Genomic DNA, 20,776 nt, shown 5'->3' on the forward strand with positions numbered 1-20,776 from the left:
CCCTTCCAGCCTTGTGGATTTCTCTCTCTCTCTGTCTGTCTGTCGTTGGGCTGTGTGCACACGGCTTGTTCTGATAAGGCAAGTCCGGGTGTGTACTTTAGCGAGGAGCCTTAAGCCACATAGCAACCTCCAGCTGTATGTTAATAAGCCCGTGTGTGTGCAATGGAGCCGCATCGCACACCAAGCAGGACATTTAGCGCAAGACTCTGGCCAATAATACCCCTGGAGAAGATCACAACCCCCATCATTGGGGGGCGGGGGAGGGGGGGAGGAGGAATCCTCTTCCAGTCGAGAGAACGCGGGTATATTCTGGAGAGGTACAGTTTCGTGGAGTTTGGGTTGTACAGTTTGGGTTCAGTGTTGTTCAAATTTCACGGAGTGAAGCAGATCAACAAGTATTCAAATCATAATCCTGGATATGGAGAATGGAAATGAACTCTAATTGGAAACTTTATTTGAAAACGGGAGTGGGAATTTAAAAGTATAAATTGCATAGAAAGGTATAAATTATAACCGCCAGACCAGGGTATCTCATATGATTTAATTCTCAAAAATCTACCATCTTAGAACTGACAGGATTTTAACTGGTTCCCAACCTTTTGTACCTGATATGAACATCGGCCCACACAGAAGACAACATTTTGTAATGTGCAAGGGGGAGATTATTCAAAGCAAGTTTGAAATTGCAAGGGGCCCCACACCAGATCCAGAGAATTTAATATTTAATATAATATTTTAATCAACTATCCCTGAAGTCTCAGAGGGGAACATTTTGTACCTTGTCACAAGGTAAAACAGGAGAGGGAGTGGGTGGTTTCCTGGACCAAACATGGCTACTCTATAACTGAGAAGATGCAATGAATTCGAATTTTAAAGTCAGCTTTTAAAAAAAATGTAAGAACGGCGCAATTTGGCGTTTCCACCTCACGCGGAAGCGAAGTTCCAGTGAAATTGTGCTTAACGTTTATAAAATGCCATTTGAAGTGTCAGATCCCAAAGGACATTGAAACCGTGGAGAAACTGGAATAAGGGTCAACAAAAAGAAGTTTGCTTTACTCTTTTAAAACAGAACAGAAAAGCACCACTTTTAAAACAGAAATACTTATAAAAATACTGTATCACCCACCACCCCAACCCCCACAACAACCCCACAACAACCCCACTCCCCAATCAAACCAAATTCAGCATTGAGGTTTCAAAGTGTCAACATCTGAAATTGAACTGACAGGAGTGATATTTCAGACACAGCTACATCCATCTCATCTTTGTTAAACTTACGGGGAGGGCGGGAACCCTGATTCACTTTCCAAAACAATGTGAGCGGTTCCCTAACAGAAACAGAAAATGCTGGAAGAAAAAAAAAACTCAGCAGGTCTAACAGCCTCTGTGTGGAGAACAGTTAAGGTTTCGAGTCCGTGTGACTCTCCCTCAGAGCCACTGTTCAGAGTGGGCATGAAGTGGGCATGAAGTGGGCAATGTGGTCCCTGCAAACTAATGTTTTATTTTTCTGCCTCTCTCCCACCTCCACCCAGCCAGCCACCCAGTATAAATCCCGGCAAGATTCGGATTTGCTGAGTAATTATCTGAATTTGTCCAGCAGCTTTATGCTAATATCTTGCACAATAAGCCAGTCCTTCGCGTGCCTTTCGCGTGCTCTTCAATCTCCTGGTCAAAAGGGAAGATAAAAGCAATTCGTGTAAACAGAGCCGGGCCAGCCAAAACAACCCGGAGACACACACACACACACACTCACTCAATTATTTAACACAACAAAAGCGACACATCTCCACATATTTTATGCATCTTTCCATCCCCCCCGACCCAACCTCTATTTTCTTTCTCTGGCAAGAGCGCTCGCTGAGTGGAGGATTATTAAATGTGTTTTATTTGCTAAACAGAATAAGCGCCATTGTAAGCAGAGGTTAACGATTTTATATTGATTTCTCTCTCTCTGTCTGAAGTGTGAAGGATGCCGGTTCAGGATGCTGATAGAAATGAAATGCTCTCACTGATTTAAAGCACAATCCCTGGTGCAAACCCGGGACCAGACAACTGAGGGATCCAGGCTGAGGCGAACAGATCCGCGAAACTTGCCTCCTTTTCTCAGTGAATCGCAAGAGGCGCCAATTCCCCCCCCACCCCCGCCCGCCTTTGGGCAGGCTTAGGTGTTTGGGCAGGGTTAGGTGTTTGGGCAGGGTTAGGTGTTTGGGCAGGGTTAGGTGTTTGGGCAGGGTTAGGTGTTTGGGCAGGGTTAGGTGTTTGGGCAGGGTTAGGTGTTTGGGCAGGGTTAGGTGCTTCATCCCGTGGTTAGATGGGAACGGGTTCATCCCGCGTCCGTAATGACTGTTTTGAGACAAATAATGGAAAATAAAATCTCATGAAGCTGTAATATGTGGGGGTCCTCCATCCCCCAACTGCACTGGGCAGAGTTAAACATTCACCTTCTCAGAGAGATGCACAACACCCGGAAAACTGGCCATTTTCTCCAGGCTGTTACTGACACAGGGGTGAGTTTGGCCCTTAAACAGCTGGTGGATTTGAAGGTGACTTCCTTATCCGATGCAAAGTGCGGTCCCTGTCTTCATTACTGGGACTCCTGCTTAAATGAGCCGGGGTTAATTTCATTCACAAAGCCCGGGACACGGCTGTGGAAAGAAGCTGTTTGTGTGTCTGTGAAAGTTTGCGTTTGTGTGTATCTGTGTGTGTGTGTGTGTATTTGTGCGTGTGTATTTGTGTGTGTGTATTTGTGTTTGTGTGTGTTTTTGTGTGTGTGTGTATTTTGTGTGTATTTGTGTGTGTGCGTTTTTGTGTGTGTGTATTTGTGTGTGTGTATGTGTGTGTTTTGTGTGTGTGTATTTGTGTGTGTGTATTGGTGTTTGTGTGTATTTATGTGTGTGTTTGTGTGCGTATTTGTGTTTGTGTGTTTTTGTGTGTGCGTGTGTGTATTTGTGTGTGTGTTTATTTGTGTGTGTGTGTTTTTGTGTGTGTGTTTGTGTATTTGTGTGTGTATTTGTGTTTGTGTGTGTGTTTTTGTGTGTGTGTATTTGTGTGTGTGTGTATTTGTGTTTGTGTGTTTTTGTGTGTGTGTATTTATGTGTGTGCTTGTGTGTGTGTTTGTGTGTGTGTGTGTTTGTGTGTATGTGTATTTTTGTGTGTTTGTGTATTTGTGTGTCTGTGTATTTGTGTGTGTGTGTTTTTGTGTGTGTTTGTGTATTTGTGTGTATATTTGTGTGTGTGTTTGTGTGTGTGTGTATTTGTGTGTGTATATTTGTGTGTGTGTTTGTGTGTGTTTTTGTGTGTGTGTGTGTATTTGTGTTTGTGTGTGTGTATTTGTGTGTGTGTGTTTGTGTATTTGTGTGTGTGTGTATTTGTGTGTGTGTTTTTGTGGGTGTGTGTATTTGTGTGTCTGTGTATTTGTGTTTGTGTGTGTGTGTATTTGTGTGTGTGTGTGTATTTGTGTGTGTGTGTGTATTTGTGTGTCTGTGTATTTGTGTTTGTGTGTGTGTGCGTATTTGTGTGTGTGTATTTGTTTGTGTGTGTATTTGTGTGTGTGTATTTGTGTGTGTGTGTGTTTGTGTATTTGTGTGTGTGTGTTTTTGTATTTGTGTGTGTTTGTGTATTTGTGTGTGTGTGTATTTGTGTGTGTGTGTGTGTGTGTATTTGTGTGTGTGTGTGTGTATTTGTGTGTGTGTGTGTGTATTTGTGTGTGTGTTTGTGTATTTGTGTGTGTGTGTTTGTGTATTTGTGTGTGTGTGTGTGTATTTGTGTGTGTGTTTGTGTATTTGTGTGTGTGTGTGTGTTTGTGTATGTGCTGCTTCGCAGACAGCCTCCTTCTTTCTGTCTGCCGAAGTGTGCGCCGTTGCCCGGGTTGCTGATGGTGATGGACGGGTCCAGTCGGCACAGCTCCGGCCCCCACTGGAGCCTGACAAAGAGCCGACGCGTGTCGGGGCTGAGAGAGGAGGGGCCGGGCGTGTGGCAGCTTCCAAGGGGCGAACACACACATACAAACCGACCAACCCATACCCAAAGACAAGCCACATCTGCTCGGCCTCTACCCTCCCCCGGCATCATCACTGGCATCACATAAATAATATTTACCTGATAATTTAACTCTGAGTGTGGGGGGGATACACTCTCAAAGCAATAATTATACTGAAAAAAAACAATCATTCGGAAATATGACCGAAATTTAACCCAGGTCCTTGATTCAAGTTGAAATGTTTTCACCAAGGACATGGCAGGTAGGAGGCTGGGATCTTCGGTGCATGTTTAAAGTTGAAGGACTCTTCAACTGCCTTTCCAGAGATCGGGTCTCCCACCCCACACACCCTCCACAGCCCACCCACCCCACCCCGCCCCACACCCACCCCACCCCGCCCCACACACCCCGCCCCACCCCACACACCCCACCCCGCCCCACACACCCTCCCCACCCCACACACCCTCCCCACCCCACCCCACACACCCCACCCCGCCCCACACACCCCACCCCGCCCCACACACCCCACCCCGCCCCACACACCCTCCACAGCCCACACACCCCACCCCGCCCCACCCACCCTCCCCACCCCACACACCCCACCCCGCCCCACACACCCCACCCCGCCCCACACCCTCCACCCCACCCACCCCACCCCGCCCCACACACACCCTCCCCACCCCACACACCCCACCCCGCCCCACACACACTCCCCACCCCACCCCACACCCTCCCCACCCCACACACCCCACCCCGCCCCACACCCTCCCCACCCCACACACCCCACCCCACCCCACCCACCCCACCCCACCCCACACACCCCACCCCACCCCACACACCCCGCCCCACACCCTCCCCACCCCACCCACCCCACCCCGCCCCACACACACCCTCCCCACCCCACACACCCCACTCCGCCCCACACACTCTCTGTGCTTCAGATTCTCCCCGAACCTGCGAATCAGGAGGATTCCCGAGTCCCGACTTCATTGCTTGAAAACAAATGTGTCAACAGGGAAGTTGCGGGCAGAGGTTTGATTTTAGACAGAACTCGCCTGACGGGACTGAGAGGCTTTGAGAATAAAAAACACACTTGCAGAGTGGGCGCCCCTCTTAACAGTTTAAACAGGGGAGGGGGGCACATGTGTTGCAGGCGGATTATTGGATTCATTGTGGACCTTGTTCAATGATTATCTGAGGGGGGTAAATACACTGGGTTGAATTTTATAAAGAATGACTCCCAGCAGATGTGAGATGAGCCGCTTCAGCCCTTCAGTGTTTTATCTGTGGGAAAAGGGAGGGGAACGGAGTAAATTTTCATTCACTCACAGTGTGTGTGTCTGTGGTGTCTCTGTCTTTGTGTGTCTGTCACTCTCTATGTCTCTGTGTCTGTCACTGTCTGTGTGTGTCTCTCTCTCTGTGTCTCTGTGTGTGTGTCTGTCTGACTCTGTGTGTGTGGATGTGTCTGTCTCTGTGTCTGTCTTTGTGAGTGTCTGTGTCCGCGTCTGTCACTCTGTGTCCCTGTGTCTGTCTGTGGTGTGTGTGCCTGTCTCTGTGTCTCTGTCTGTGTGTGTGCGCCTGTCTCTCTCTATGTGTTTCTGTGTCTGTCTCTGTGTGTCTCTCTGTCTGTGTGTGTGCGCCTGTCTCTCTCTATGTGTTTCTGTGTCTGTCTCTGTGTGTCTCTCTGTCTGTGTGTGTGCGCCTGTCTCTCTCTATGTGTTTCTGTGTCAGTCTCTGTGTCTCTGTCTGTGTGTGTGCGCCTGTCTCTCTCTATGTGTTTCTGTGTCTGTCTCTGTCTCTCTCTTTCTATGTCTCTGTCTCTTTGTCCCTGTCTCTGTGTCTGTCTCTGTGTCTCTGTCTGTGATTCAGCCCCTCCTGAGTTGGCTGGCGGTGGAGGAGAGGTAGGGGAGGGAGGGAGAGAAAGACTCGGCTTCCCAATTGGCTGAGCTCCAGTCCTCCGCGCTTGTGATTGGCTGGGGGTCCGCTCGGCCAGCTGGGCGAGGAGAATGGGAGCGGCCCGGGGCTTTAAAGGGAGCGGGGAGCGGGGGCAGGGGAAGAGACAGAGGCCGAGAGCGGCAGGGGAGGGAGGGAGGAGGCTGGGGAGATGCTACTCACTCACCGAGCATCAGCTCACACATAAACCGGGAGCTGCAGCTCTCCCGGGCCGGTGTTTATTTTGTCTCCTTTTTATTTTATTTATTTCTTGGATCCAAAAAAATAAGAAAAGTGCCTTTTTATTGTAGCATCAACTGTTATTATTTATCATCATCACCCCGTCCATCTCCTGCTCCCAAAGATGCCGAGAGGGTTCCTGGTGAAGAGAAGCAGGAAATCTACCCCAGTTTCCTACCGGATCCGCTGTGAAGATGCTGCGGAGCCGCAGCCGGGGGCGGAGAGGTTCCCTGTGCCCAGCAGCAGCTCCCCGAGCCCGGGAGGGGGTCAGCAGCTCGGGAGGGCGGACCCGGTGCACCCGGAGCAGCCCCTCTCCAGCCCGGCGAGGCCGGTCAGCCGGGAGCACGGCCACAAGTTCCACCAGCGGAGTCTGAACCAGGGCTCGCCGGTCATCGCCGAGTCCTTCCCCAGCCCGGCCGCCTTCCCCGGCCTGGACCACATCCTCTTCGCCCCGGCCGAGGTCAAGCTGCCCTCGGCTTATGTGTCCTCGGGGCGGCCGGGGGGAGGCGGCAGCAGCAAACAAGCCGCTTCCGAGAGTCCGGGCGAGCGCAGGAATAATCCCAATAATAATAACAACCACCATCACCATCACCACCACCATCACCACCATCACCACCACAACAACAACAACCACAACAACCACAAAGCGCCGGCGGCCAAGAAAACCAAAGCCATCAGGAAACTCAACTTCGAGGACGAAGTGACCACCTCCCCGGTGTTGGGCTTGAGGATTAAGGAGGGGCCGGTGGAGCCGAAGCCCAGGTCGGGGTCCGGAGTCGGGGGAAAGCCCCTGGGGGAGTTTATCTGCCAGTTGTGTAAGGAGGAATATGTCGACCCCTTCTCCCTGGCCCAGCACAAGTGCTCCCGGATCGTGCGGGTGGAGTATCGCTGCCCGGAGTGTGACAAGGTCTTCAGCTGCCCGGCTAACCTGGCCTCTCACCGGCGCTGGCACAAGCCCCGGGGGCAGAGCCTGGGCACCGCCTCCGGCCTCAGCAGCAGCACCAAGGGCGACCCCAGCAAGCAGCCGCCCGGGGACCCCAAGGAGATACAAGGCGCCGAGAGGGACACCCCCAGCCCCGGCTCGGCCCCCTCCGAGTCCGGCTCCGAGGACGGGCTGTACGAGTGTTACCAATGCGCCAAGAAGTTCAAACGCCAGGCTTACCTGCGGAAGCACCTGCTCGGCCACCAGGTCAGCCCGAGGGAGGAGCGCAAAACCGCCCCCGCCGAGCCCCAGCTCTTCCCCGGCGGAGAAGCGGCCGAGAAGCAGCCGCCGCCTCCTCCCAGCCAGAGCCCCAAGCCCGGCTCCGAGTACCACCCCTGCCAACTGTGCGGGGAAAACTTCTCCAGCAAAGCCAGCCAGGAGCGCCACCTCCGCCTGCACGCCTCCGAGGTTTTCCCTTGCAAATATTGCCCGGCCACTTTCTACAGCTCCCCAGGACTCACCAGACACATCAACAAATGCCACCCATCAGAAAACAGGCAAGTGATTCTTCTCCAAATGCCAGTGCGCCCTGCCTGTTAGGGGAAGGGAGAGAGAGAGAGAGAGAGAGAGAGGGGGTGACAAACCGTGCCTTTCTTTGCAGACCGTTGCTACATAGCCACATACAAAAAAATAAACCAACTTCTGTTGCTTTTTATGCTACTAAACGCCTTCCTGCAGACCCTTCATCCTCACAGGCTGACTTCAGTCAAAACAATAACAGATTTAATGTAGCTTTTGTGTTACGCTGGACACGAGGTTTTCAATCGCCTGTACAAAGCAGAAATTAGAACATTCCTTTAGATTAGCCACAATTGCCTTGGATTTTGCTGACACGAATCTTTCAGATGATGTAAATGCCTTAATTTTTCGAAGCTTTCCACGTTTTTTCCTTGAATGGGTTTGTTGCATATAATTTTACTGTTTGAATATATGTACTGATTGCTAAATGAATACATTTTATAATTTATTCGTTTTATTTATTTATAAGAAAAAGTTATTGTGATAATATTGTCTTCTTTGGTCACCTATTTTGCTGTTAACGTCTGTTTGGTTCAGTGAGTTATAATGTTCAGTTTTTGTATATTCCAAACCGATCCTCATTTTGTAAACATAAATGTAGATTTTTTTTGTTCATTTGAACACAATCCTTGAGTGGAGATTGAGTTTATTTCATTGTTTCCGCTCCCCTTACACCGACTCGTGTGAAGCTAACCGACCGGCTCTTAAATTAAATGCAATCTCTTTTTCTACACAACTTATTTTCTTAACTGTTAGCTTTTATATAGTGGTTCCAAATGTATGTTCCCAATTGTGTTTGTTACTGAATATTTAAATATATTAAAATACGTATAATTATCCGTGGCCTGGTGTCCATCGTTATTCTAGTTTACAAACGGGTTCTGTATTGCAGGAGGCGGACAGGTCGCTAGTGCCGGCTTATTCCTGACCGGAAATGTGTTTGGTTCCTATCCACTCATTGGTCTTAATTTCTTTCCACAGAAGTACGTATTCTTTTGAGATTATGTGTATATAGTGATGCACCTTAGAGTGAGCGTGAACGCAGACATGTTACAACAGATCAGGAATCAATACTGCTTGATAACTGTCAGCACAACAGGAGCCTGAATATTGTTTGACCCACGGAGGGAACACACCTCAGCCTGAAGGGAATGGGCACGGTTACTCTTTGAGGAAATCATTTCATCTCAAGAAGTCACAATCGAAAGGGGTTTCCCTAAGATGCCAGCAGGTCCCGGACTATCGAAAGGTTCAAAAAGACCTGGCAGCCTTCTGTGCAGAGAGACAGACAGGGTGTCCTCTGGAGAGGACTCACACTCGACCCCGAAAGGTTAACTCTGCTTCTCTCTCCACAGATGCTGCCAGATCTGCTGAGGTTTTTCTCTCTCTCCACCCCCCCCACCCCCAACCCCCAAGCATTTTCTGGTACTTATTTCAGATTTCCAACATCCGCAGTTACAGAAGTTGCTCGGCAGAGGAGCGATCGAAAGCGCCCAGCTGGACAGAGAATCATTCGGGGGGCCGAGTGCTATCGCCACATGGCACATTCACCTATATTAATGCGTATTTCCCTTCGGGTTATTTCCGATTACAACAAAGTAATATTTCGATTGAAGGTTTTGGGGGCTCAGCGAATAAGCATCATATCCTACAGTCCACAGAGAACACGTTTGTTTAATATTCATATTTGGATAATTGAGACAACTGGTGTATTTAAGGCTCTAGATCGATGGAGTGACATCGGCCTGAACAGTAAAAAGAGAGAAAAAAAACAAAAATACCTGGAAAAACTCAGCAGCTCTGGCAGCTTCTGCGGAGATCCGGAGTTTTTCCAGGTATTTATGTTTTTGTTTTGGATTTCCAGCATCCGCAGTTTTTTGCTTTTATCAAAAGAGAAAAGAGGTTGTCTTTAGTTTAGAAATGATCAGCTCAGAGTCTAAAGGAGGGAAGGCGAGGGGGAGAATCGGTTTTGTGGCTTCCCAGAGACCATTAGAGATTCGGTGCTTTCATTTTTGACAACACCACCCCCTCTCCCTTTATAAAGTAGAAGTGAGACTTCCTTAAAAGTATCGATTCAAATCAAATAGAAATTTGTCCCCACGTTCGCAGGACTCACTCTAAACACTTGTTTATAATCTTGTCTTTATAAAAGAGCAAAACAAGTAGGTTAAAAATAGCTGACTTTTTAAACAGCCCCAGAACCGAGGCAATTGTTGCTTTATGAATAGCCCACCTGTGATTTCAGTGATTTGTATAATATGTGAAGGGCCGTATTCACAGCGTCTCCTGAGAGTGGCGATGACTAAAAGCATTTTCTCCCTGGCACCTGGAAATAACAGGGTAGACATGTTTCTAACACCTGCCAACCCCGAGAGGTTCCTACTGAACAAGTCAGCTTATTTACTTAAAAAAACATTTTGTATGAAATTTACCTTCTTAAGAGTTTCTTAAATTTGATTTCAAAATTTATAAGGAAAGTTATGATGATCAGTAAAAGCCGAAAGGTGATGAAGAACTTTAACATCTTTCGGTTCTTGCTGTGACTCCATCATTGAGGATATTTAGGGATGTTTCACATGGTCGCATGAGCACTTTGCATGTGCTCGATCAGGCTGAACAATTCCTCTGAACTGATGTCCCCATGACGACATCACCAGTGCCCAATATATTTACTCTAATGTTTCACAGGTCTGGCCTCAACCTACTTTACTGGATTCATAATCCAATTGTTTTGGCTGATGTCCCTTAAAGGGATGATTTCCATAATCTCAGTCTGGGCCATTCGTCCCACCTGCTGATGGTCCATTTCTACTGGGGGGAGAGGAGGGGAGGAAAGGTCATTCGGAGCGAGCTCAAACCGCGCATTTCTGACCCTGGGTTCCAGGTACTTTTAGGTTTGATGACCTTCCAAAAGGTTTTAGTAACCTTGATGTGGAAAATGTTGAAGACTTGTGGACTTCTTTCCAGATGTTTATACATCTGCCGACGGTCAAGCGGTCCGAGGCCACGTGTAAAGAAAACTTTAACACATGGGAACAAAACAGAATTAAAATGCGATTTGATTTTTTTTTAACCGAGCCAGCAAGTTGTTTGCCGAGGGGGCACATCAGCGATGGTCGCTGCTCCGCCGGGTTATTACAAGATCGGAAAGTAGAGTCAGTAACTCACTCATATTTAATGATCATGATTTGAGTCAACTAAGTGGTTGTTTGGCTTCAGATCTAACAACTTCACCAGAGTTAAACAGTTAGTTTAACTCAGTTTCACGAACGATCATATAAACATTGCAGACGGTAAACTTGCTGCAATGGTGCAACAAATAGGTTTTTCTGAGGGTAAGGTTAAGGAATACTGGAGGAAGGTTTCCTCTGTGCTGGCGCTATGATAAGGAAAACCCATTTTAAAAACAAAATGCACATTATTTCCAGTTAAATAGTGAACACGCTCTAAAGGAAGGAGGGGGTCTGTTGGTTTGAAACAGCAATGCGAGAATATTACCCCACCATGTTCACCAGAGTCCTGGTGACGATGTTAAGAGAGCACAGAGCCTGTCACTGTACCCGGCCGCTGCTCAGTGCACGAAAATTCCCACTCGTCTTCACCGGGGATAGAGATGAACAAACTGTGAATTTAAAGCAATACTAAGGCAGCGTTCTCCGTTACATGCAGGCGGCAGCTAAAGAAAATAGTTAAAATATTTTCCCTTTCATATCGTTCTCCACCCCCGCCCACCCACCCACAACCCCCAACACCCCCCCCCCTCCCCCACACCCCACCCCCCAACCAACCCCCACAACCCCCAACCCCCAGATTAATGGTCATAATTTGGGAGAAGCTGCATCTCTCACTGAAAACAATTCCTGGATGCTGCAGAGCTCAAAACATCTGGCTCCACAGGTTGTGCTGCAAGTATTATTTCCGTTCAACAGGTGGGCGCTTCCAGTGTCTCGTGTAATACTCGAGTTTTAACCATCTCGCACTAATCCTGCATTTAAAGGTTCCGGGAAGAGGAGATTGGGAATTACAGGACATAACTCCGGGTGTAGCCGGAGTATCTTAGACTCGAGTCTACACGGTATAAAAGTGGAACATCTCCCAGTGTTCGATGAACCAGGAGCGAGAAGCAAACAGCGGCAGCAACGAATGAGACGGATAAATAACATTGACACAAGGGTGGAAATACTCATTCACACAGCCTTTCTCGAATCTCCTCGTTTGCCTGGTCTATTGCCCCTCATTTCACTACTTATGAGGCTAATTTAGGTGGTTTGCTATTAACCTCCCCGATTTGATTTAATAAGCTCGTCATTTTAAAGTTTATTTTACAAAAAAAATACGATATTAACATATTCGTGGCATCCGAGTCCACTGAGACTATCCCCAATCCTTTTTACTTGACGTTTTATTAACGGAAATCAAATTAAACTCAGTTTCAATGACAAGATTGAAATCACCAAAGATCTATTCATTTTTAAATCGATCACTTGCTGGTTTGGAAGTTTTACCCTTGGGAAATAATTGCCTCTTTCCCAATGATCAGTCAAAGACGCTTTAAAAATAAGCGGCGGTCAGAAAATAATGAGTAAAAGAGACGGAGTGGCGGTAAAATTCAATTCTATCCACAGCTGCGACATTCACTTTCTTTGTCACATATTTAACGATATCCTTAGTATATTTTGTCATTATTCTGAACATGATATTCAATAGATTGGGGGAGGCACTTGATCTCGATTTTGATATGTAAAAAAATTCTGCTTACGATTTTCACTTCAGCTGCAGATTTCTGTTTCAATGGGACTGATTTTGTGTTAATAGCACATTCTCCCTCCTTATACCAAATATTCTTCTTTTGGAGTGGGGTGGGGGTAGCTCCATGTTATGAAGTAGGGTCACAGAATTGCATCGCTGTTCAGCGGACGAGACTAAAGTCTCCAGCCAGGCGGGATTACAAACCCCATAATATCATATCCGAACAAGCCCGTTAAATATTATCCAACACGCGGTGCATTGATAATGTATATTTTTTAAAGGTGGGTGGGAGAGAAAGGGCTGGCAACGTAATGCAATAACTTGGTTCCCATCCCCAAATATTCTGCATTCAGAACCAGCCGAACTTTTCCACTTTCCAGTTGAAGTGGCAGATTGGTTGACTAGGAGCCAATATGTTTAGTGTGATCTTAAACACCTCAGGGCGGTTTCCAACCTGGTTCACAAAATGAAGTCAATTTTTGCTTGGTTCCAGCGCCGACCGTGATAGATTTCCGCAGCTAGGAATATTCGTCAGCCTGTTAAATTATATAGATAGCGTTCTTCACTGGGCTAGCTGACACCTTCAGTATTACATTCAGTTTTCATCACCTAGACAACAAGAAATATATTCACATTTAGACACAGGTGGTGCTGGAGGGCTGGAGAATTGTGAATGTTACACCCTTGCTCAAACGGGATGCAAGGATAAATCCGGCAACTACAGACCAGTCAGTCTGACTTCAGTATTAGGGAAACTTCTGGAAACTATAGTTCGGGACAAAATCAATAGTCACTTAGACAAGTGCAGGATAATGGATTCATTAAGGGAAAATCATGTTTAACTAACTTGCTGGAGTTTTTTGAGGTAACAGTGAAAGTTGATAAGGGAAATACTGTTGATGTGGTGTATACGAATTTTCAAAAGGCATTTGATACAGTGCCACACAACAGATTTGTGAGCAAAATTCTAGCTCATGGAATAAAAGGGAGAGTCGGCACTTGAATAAGAAATTGGCTGAGTGACAGGAAACAGAGAGTAGTGATAAATGGTTGTTTTTCAGGTTGGAGGAAGGTTTGTAGTGGAGTTCCCCAGGGGTCAGTGTTGGGGCCCTTGCTCTTCCTGATACATATTAATGACCTAGACTGTGGCGTACAGGGCATGATTTCAAAATTTATAGATGATACAACAACTGGAAACATTGTCAACTGTGATGAGGATAGTCGTGAACTTCGAAAGGACACAGACATGTTACCGCTTTGAGCAGACAAATGGCAGATGAAGCTCGATGCAGAGAAATGTGAGGTGATTGATTTTGGCAGGAAGAATGTGGAGAGACAGCGTAAAATAAAGGGAGGAGCTCTAAGGAGGTGCAGGAACAGAGGGACCTTGGTGTAAATGTACATAAGTCATTGAAGATGGCAGGGCATGTTGAGAGCAGTTAATAAAGCATAGAGTATCCTAGGCTTTATTAATAGGGGCATTTAGTACAAGAGTAGAGGAAGTCATGTTGAACTTGTATAAGACTAGTTAGGCCTCATCTGGAATACTGTGTCCAGTTCTGGGTGCTATGCTTGAGGAAGGATGTGAAGACATTGGAGAGAGTGCAGAGGAGATTCACAAGAATGATTCTTGGGATAAAGAACTGTAGCTATGAGGATAGATTAGAGAGGTTGGGACTGTTTTCCTTGGAGAAAAGAAGGCTGAGAGGAGACTTGATGGAGGTATTCAAGATCCTGAGGGATATGGACAGGGTAAATAGTGAGAAACTGTTCCCACTCAAGAGAACACCAAGAACTAGAGGGAAAAGATTCAAAATAACTGGCAAAAGGAGTAAATGTGATGTGAGGGAAATTTTTTCACCCAGAGGGTGGTTGGAGTCTGGAATGAACTTCCTGAAAGGGTGGTGGAGGTAGGTTTGATCGAGGTATTCAAAAGGGAATTGGATTGCTACCTGAAAAGAGAGAATGTGTAAGGTTACGGGGATAAGGCAGAGGAGTGGGATTAGGTGGATTGCTCTTTCAGAGAGCCAGTGCAGACTCGATGGGCCAAATTGCCTCCTTCTGCACTGTAAAGATACTGTGATGCTGTGATAACTTAATCCTTTGATGCGGATTTTTCCCCTGGAAGATTATCATGAGTGCCTCTGAAATTTCCACTCTCACCTCCCTCAGTATCCTCAGATGCATCTCATCCGGTCCTGGTACCTTACCAATTTTAAGGAAAGATAGCCTAATGCCACCTCCTTCTCAACTGTAAATTCCTCAAGTGTACCAGTTACACCTCTCACCTCAGCCTGGGTAGCATCCTCTTCCTTTGTAAAGACAGATGCAAAGTGCTCATTTAATACCGCCGCTGCTTCTCCAGCCTCCACATGCAAGTCTCCTCTTTTATCCCTAATTGGCCCTACCCTTTCTTTTAATGCCCTGTCATTATTTACATGCTTATAGAAGACCTTGGGATTCCCTTTTATGTTAGCTGCCAACCTTTTTTCCATGCTCCCTCCTTGCTTTTCTGATTAGTTTTTTCACTTCCCCTCTGGTCCTTCTATATTCAGCCTGATTCTCCATTGGATTTTCTACTCAACACCTGCCTTATGCATACTTCTTCCTTTTCATCTTCATCTCTATTTCTCTTGTCATCCAGGGTGTTCCAGGTTTATTTGTCCTACCTTTTCCCTTCAAGGGAATATACCTTGACATTGCCTGCAATACTATCTTTGAAGATGGCCCATTGTTCAGCGACCATCTTTTCCACCAACATTTGATTCCAACTCTCATGACTGAAATGCGTTCTCATTCAATCAAATTTGGCTTTCCCCCAATTAGTTCTCCCTGCTCTAGATTGCTCCTTGTCCTTCTCCATGACCAACCTAAACCTTATGATACGATGGTTACTGTCCCTCAAATGCTCTCCCCACTGTTATTTGATCCACTTGTGTCAACTCATTCCCCAGGACCAGCTCCAACAGCCCCTGCCCTCTCATTGGGCTGGAAACATACGGCTGCAGAAAATTATCTTGAACACATTCCAGAAACTCGCACCCCTCTTATCCCAGTCCATACTTGGATAATTGAAGATCCCCCATTATAATTGTTCTATAATTCTTGCACCTCTCTGTAATTTCTTTGCAAATTTGTCTCTCTACATCCCTTCTGCTAGTTGATGGTCTACATACTACACCGATCAATGTTATTGCACCTTTTTCATTCCTTACCTCTAGCCAGAGACATTCCGTCCTTGATCTCTCTGGAACATCTTCTCTTTCCAGAACTGTAATGCCATCTTTAATCAATACTGCACCCCCCCCCCCACCCCCCCAACTCCCCTTTTCTTCCTTTCCTGTCTCTCCTAAATACCTTGTACCCAGGAATATTAAACGCCCAGTCCTGCCCTTCTTTGAGCCAGGTCTCTGTTGTAGCAATAATACCATAAGTCTATTTGTCAACCTGTGCCTGCAGTTTACCAATCTTATTAACCACACCCTGTGCATTTACATACATGCACATTAATCCTGATTTATGAGCAGAACCATAGATATAACGTGACCAAATAAACTAAATTCCACTTTTATTAGATGTTCCTTGATTTTTACCACTGTTGGGTGGTCAGAAAAAAAAATCCAATTTCTTAATGAAAACTGCCTTGGTCCTGAGCAGCATTGAAAGAATTACAGCTCTTCATGTCTGAAAGGAGGCAACTTGGACACGGGATAGTGACATACAAAATCTTTAAAAGTATAGCAAGAATAAATCTGCAGCACTCTTTCACATTAAAGCAAGAGAAAATGGGGAATAGGTTAAAACCAGCAAATTAAAAAGTCAGTCAGAACTTGTTCATTTACAAAGTGGTCAACAGTTAGAACAGTCTTCCAGGTCGGGCAGTGGCAAACTGAGGGTACACTTGCAATCTGTACAAATCAATTTCAGCCTCAAACCAAAACTAAAATAGCAGTGTAGACCTGGACTCAGGGCCCAATGTGACAGCATGTGAAGCAAAGTGAGACTCCCTGGAGGGGTTAGTCTCACATTGCACTTGCACGTCATGCTTTGTCAAATTGAAGCAATGTGCTGTCAAAACTAGTTTACACCACACTGGGTTTACACCACTGGGTTTACACCACACTGGGTTTACACTCCTTTGGTCTCTCTGGGCACTTTGTGAACCTACCTTACCTTAATGTAATTGCAGAGAGAGAGTAGATATTCTCCAGTTCCCACACTGTATTTTTAAATTTCCAAATCTTGGGAGCTCATGCATGGTTAAAAAGCAGAGGGGAAGCAGGCAATGTAAACAGAGCTGACTCAGACCTCGAACTGTGGCTACCTATTTCAAAGCAGGAGCTGCAGTATACGTATTCTTAGGTCCGTTCGGGACCCAGTGAGATGACGAATGTGAGAGAAGTTAGCCAAAAGGCCTCCCTCATCTATATTTATCTTGTGTTATTTTTCCAGAAACATTCCCAATTTAACCTGCATTTCTGCATACATAGAAGGAAGACTGTTGCAAACACAGATATGGGTAAGGGGACAAATTCACTCTGCCCACTCATCGCTCTGCTCAGGGATTTTGTAATGTTATTTCAAATTGCAACTTTGAAAATGCCTGACAAGGATCATCAGAGAATTTCAGTCATCAAGTCTATTGTTCCTCGTCAACATGATACTACAGTCAGCCTTTGCTTAGCAATCAGCCTGAAATGTCAGTATGGTCCCATTGGTAAGTGGACAGCAAAACAAGAGAGACAGAGTTGGTGTTGGGGTGGGGTGGGGAGGGGTGAGGGAACAAATAACAGTTTACACTTCATAGGAAATAAAATTGTAGCCTAAAAAGCAGAAAACACAGGAGTCAAAAATAGAAAATAAGATACAACATAATAGATGGGGAGGAGGGGAAATGATGGCCTTGTGGTAATCCCACTGGACTAGGAATCCAGAAGCCCATGATAAAACTCTGGGGATAAAGGTTCAAATCTCACCATGGCAGCTGGTGGAATTTAAATTCAATTAATAAATAGAATTGAAAGCAAATAACAGTAACCATGAAACTATCATCGATTGATGTAAAAACCCATCAGGTTCACTAATGCCCTTTAGGGAAGGAAATCTGTTATCCTTACCTGGCCTGGCCTGGCCTACATGTGGCTTCAGACCCATAGCAATGTGGTTGACTCTTAACTGCTCTCAAGGGCAATTAGGGATGGGTAACAAATGCTGGCCTTGCCAGTGACACCCACATCCCATGAACAAATAAAAAGTATAAAACAAGAGAAAAAACAAAGACAAAAGAGGTAGAATATTATTTACAGCCAACCTATTTCCTTTGTAATGGTTTAAATATTTAAGTATGTGCGGTGTCGTAAGATTTTAACCTTAATTATATCTCTTATCTTATGAAATTCTCACTTCTGTGTTTATATAGGGAATACATAAGAAAAACACTAAAAACAGAATAAACTTTGATGTCTACAGGAAAAATCTAATTGAGATCTGGAAACACCATCAAAATTCTTGATGTGTAATAGATCTCCCTGTGGCATTACTTACAGGTACCTTGGGGCTGGGGTGTGAATGCTGATCAGTTCCTTTTGGGCTCAATCACAGCAGGATACCTTCACAGCAGTACTTAAAGTGAAAATAATTGTTTCTCATATTTTCATGATGTTATTGGAGGTTGGTAGGTACGACACACTGCCAGTGTCAACCTGGTCCAGGATCTGGTCAGGGTACACATTTGATATGACTGTTCGTCCAAGTTTGAGACACTGCCTTAAAAGGAGTAACTGACTGCTTTCTGTTGTTGAGATATGATTGCTTTCCGATTGCTGTACCATTACCTAAATAGGAATGCTAGATTCACAAGTTTCTTATAATACAGATAAGCCAGATTTTGACTTGCTTCACAGAGCTCAATGTTCACTGAATGCAGAACTGAACCTATTAACACTAAGGGTGTGCCTGCTAGTGCTTAGACTTCTTCATTATTTAAGAAAGACACAGGGCTCTGCTGATACTCCACACTGAAGGGCCACAGAATGGCTTGGTATGCACAGGGTTCTCATACAGTGAAGTCCTTCATGAAGACCATCAGAGAAAAGTCACAGGGGGCAGGTCAGGTAGCTCCTGTTAAATTCTAAATTAAATACAAAAATAAATTACATTTAGTGTAGTGCTAAAGAAAGTAATGAAAATATTATTCCTATATCTTTTTGCAAGCTGGTCATAACTCAATTATAGAAAATAAACATCAAATGATTAGTTGCTACCTTCTCTCAGGGCCGATAAAGTCCACTCATTTCCTGGCTATATTTGAATAACTCTCCAAATTGTGACCAGAAAGATAGCATAGTTTACCCCATTAGAATTTACATCCTTTCAACCCATTAAAATGTTCTCTGGTCACTTGGAGCCAATTTCCACTCTTCTAAACACTACTAGTCAATCCCTTCACTGACCAAAAGATAAAATTGAATTTCCTCTGGTTAAAAAATGAGTAATTCAAATGTAAAAAATTCCAAGTCACACATCATTCTGACTTGGAAATACATCACTGTTCCTTAATCATTCCTGGGTCAAAATCCCAGAGTTCCCAACTAACAGCACCGTGGGTGTCTTTACATCACATGGACATCAGTGGTTCAAGAGGGAGCTCACCACCAATGTTCCCTTTAAGCTGTGACCATGTAGCAATTGGGTGTGTGCTGCATTTTGGACCAGCATGCCTTGCACAAGCAGACATTCCTTTATGATACCTGCATATGTGGCCATGCGGCAATCTTAAAGGGGCCACACGGTGCAACAAATGGACTGTTCATGGCGAAGGAACATGAGTTGGAACATTGTTCACCACCACCTCCTCAGGGCCAATTAGGGATGGGCAATAAATGCTCATCTTTCCAGCAACACCACATCCCATGAACAAATAAAAATAGTTTCTACCGAGGTGTGAATTTTAGAGTGCGCTTTTTAAAAGTAAAGTGAGAATATGAATATTCTTTTCCTTAATATTCTCAAGACAATTATTTGTTGTTTACTGAAATGGTAAATTACTCTCAAGTTCCCCGTATGTAGACCTGTCTCCAGGAGTTCGCAGTGGGGACCGAAGACAATGCCTTTGAATATCCCAATATTTAATTGGAGGAAATTTCTGCATGATGGTTAAGCAGTCTTGTAATGTAGTGATGGTGGAGGAGTTGAGAAAAGTGATAGTGAGTTAGGGTTAGCATACATGTAAAGAAATAGGAGGGGCCAAGGATAGATCTTTGGGGGATACCAGAGAACAGTGTGGGTTCAGGGCTAGGGCAGGGTGTAACTTGAGGAAGTTTGGCCAAATGGACTAGGGGAAGGGAGGGACGTAGCAGAGGCAGCTGATCAGATGGTCTCAATCTTAGTGACAAAGAAGTCCATGAGCTCCTTTCACTTACTGCAGGTGAGAGTTTAAGGTGATTGCTTGCAGTAGAGAAAAAAAAGATAGGGGGTTTCTTTGCAATCTATGATGATGCTGGATGAGTGAGCAGAACCCGATAGTGCTTTATGTGGTCCAGCCAGATCTAGCAGTGAATGGCTAAATTGTGTTTTTTGCCACATCTGTTCAAGTTTATGCCTCTCGAACTTGTGGGTCTTAAACTTCAATAGAAGATATAGACATGTAACCAGCATAAAAAGTATAATTCATTTTGCTGCATGATGCTGAAAGAAGATATCGGCGATATTGAGGCAGGGTAACTTCATCTAAGTACATAAAATATTAAATGGCATTGAAAATAAAAGCTCAGAATGTAATTTCAAATAAAACAAACAAGTAGCACTGCAGGACATAAATGGACTTTTTCTCTCCCATGACCTTGGTTATATTCTAATATATACTTTTAATATCAATTAATATCATCCTGCATTCAAATGTGTAACACAATACAAAAAACCGGCTAAAGTTTCATGAATTCCCCACTGTTTAAAAAGTCATGTTAACCAATAATAGCTTGAAAATGGGCATTACATGATGAAAAGCACCACTAAAACTTGCTTTCAGCAGTTCATTACTTCCACTAAACAGGTTTTAATAATTAATTCCATATTTTGATTTGCATTTTCTTCTTTAAATGTAGTGGGACTTTAGCATCATTGCGTCAGCGATAATAAAAATAACATTCAAACAAAAAGCAGTTAGCTTGAAATCATAATTTTTAATGAAATCTCTCTTCATAACAATTCACATAACACAGGCATCCTGAACTTCCATCTTAAAATATTTTTGACATATTAATACAGATAAGCATCCTCAAGCTGTCTCCTTTTATAAACCATATTTTACAGATTAAGCAACAGAAAGAGTGCCTCTAAAATAAATTATTCATGTAATATCAAAGACCAACACTAGC

The 20,776-nt window shown here is 44.9% G+C and overlaps 1 protein-coding gene across 1 annotated transcript; it reads left to right on the top strand.

Moving 5' to 3' along the window:
* The first annotated feature begins 6,275 nt into the window (after positions 1-6,275).
* Positions 6,276-8,489, top strand: LOC144690059 (insulinoma-associated protein 1b-like). The gene is made up of 2 exons (XM_078557566.1): positions 6,276-6,709; positions 6,800-8,489. The coding sequence occupies exons 1-2, from the start codon at positions 6,276-6,278 to the stop codon at positions 7,671-7,673; spliced, it is 1,308 nt and encodes a 435-aa protein (XP_078413692.1). The 3' UTR covers positions 7,674-8,489.
* The last annotated feature ends 12,287 nt before the right edge of the window (positions 8,490-20,776 follow it).

This window comes from Cetorhinus maximus, chromosome 14 (assembly GCF_964194155.1).
Source record: "Cetorhinus maximus chromosome 14, sCetMax3.hap1.1, whole genome shotgun sequence".
Lineage (NCBI taxonomy): Eukaryota > Metazoa > Chordata > Chondrichthyes > Lamniformes > Cetorhinidae > Cetorhinus > Cetorhinus maximus.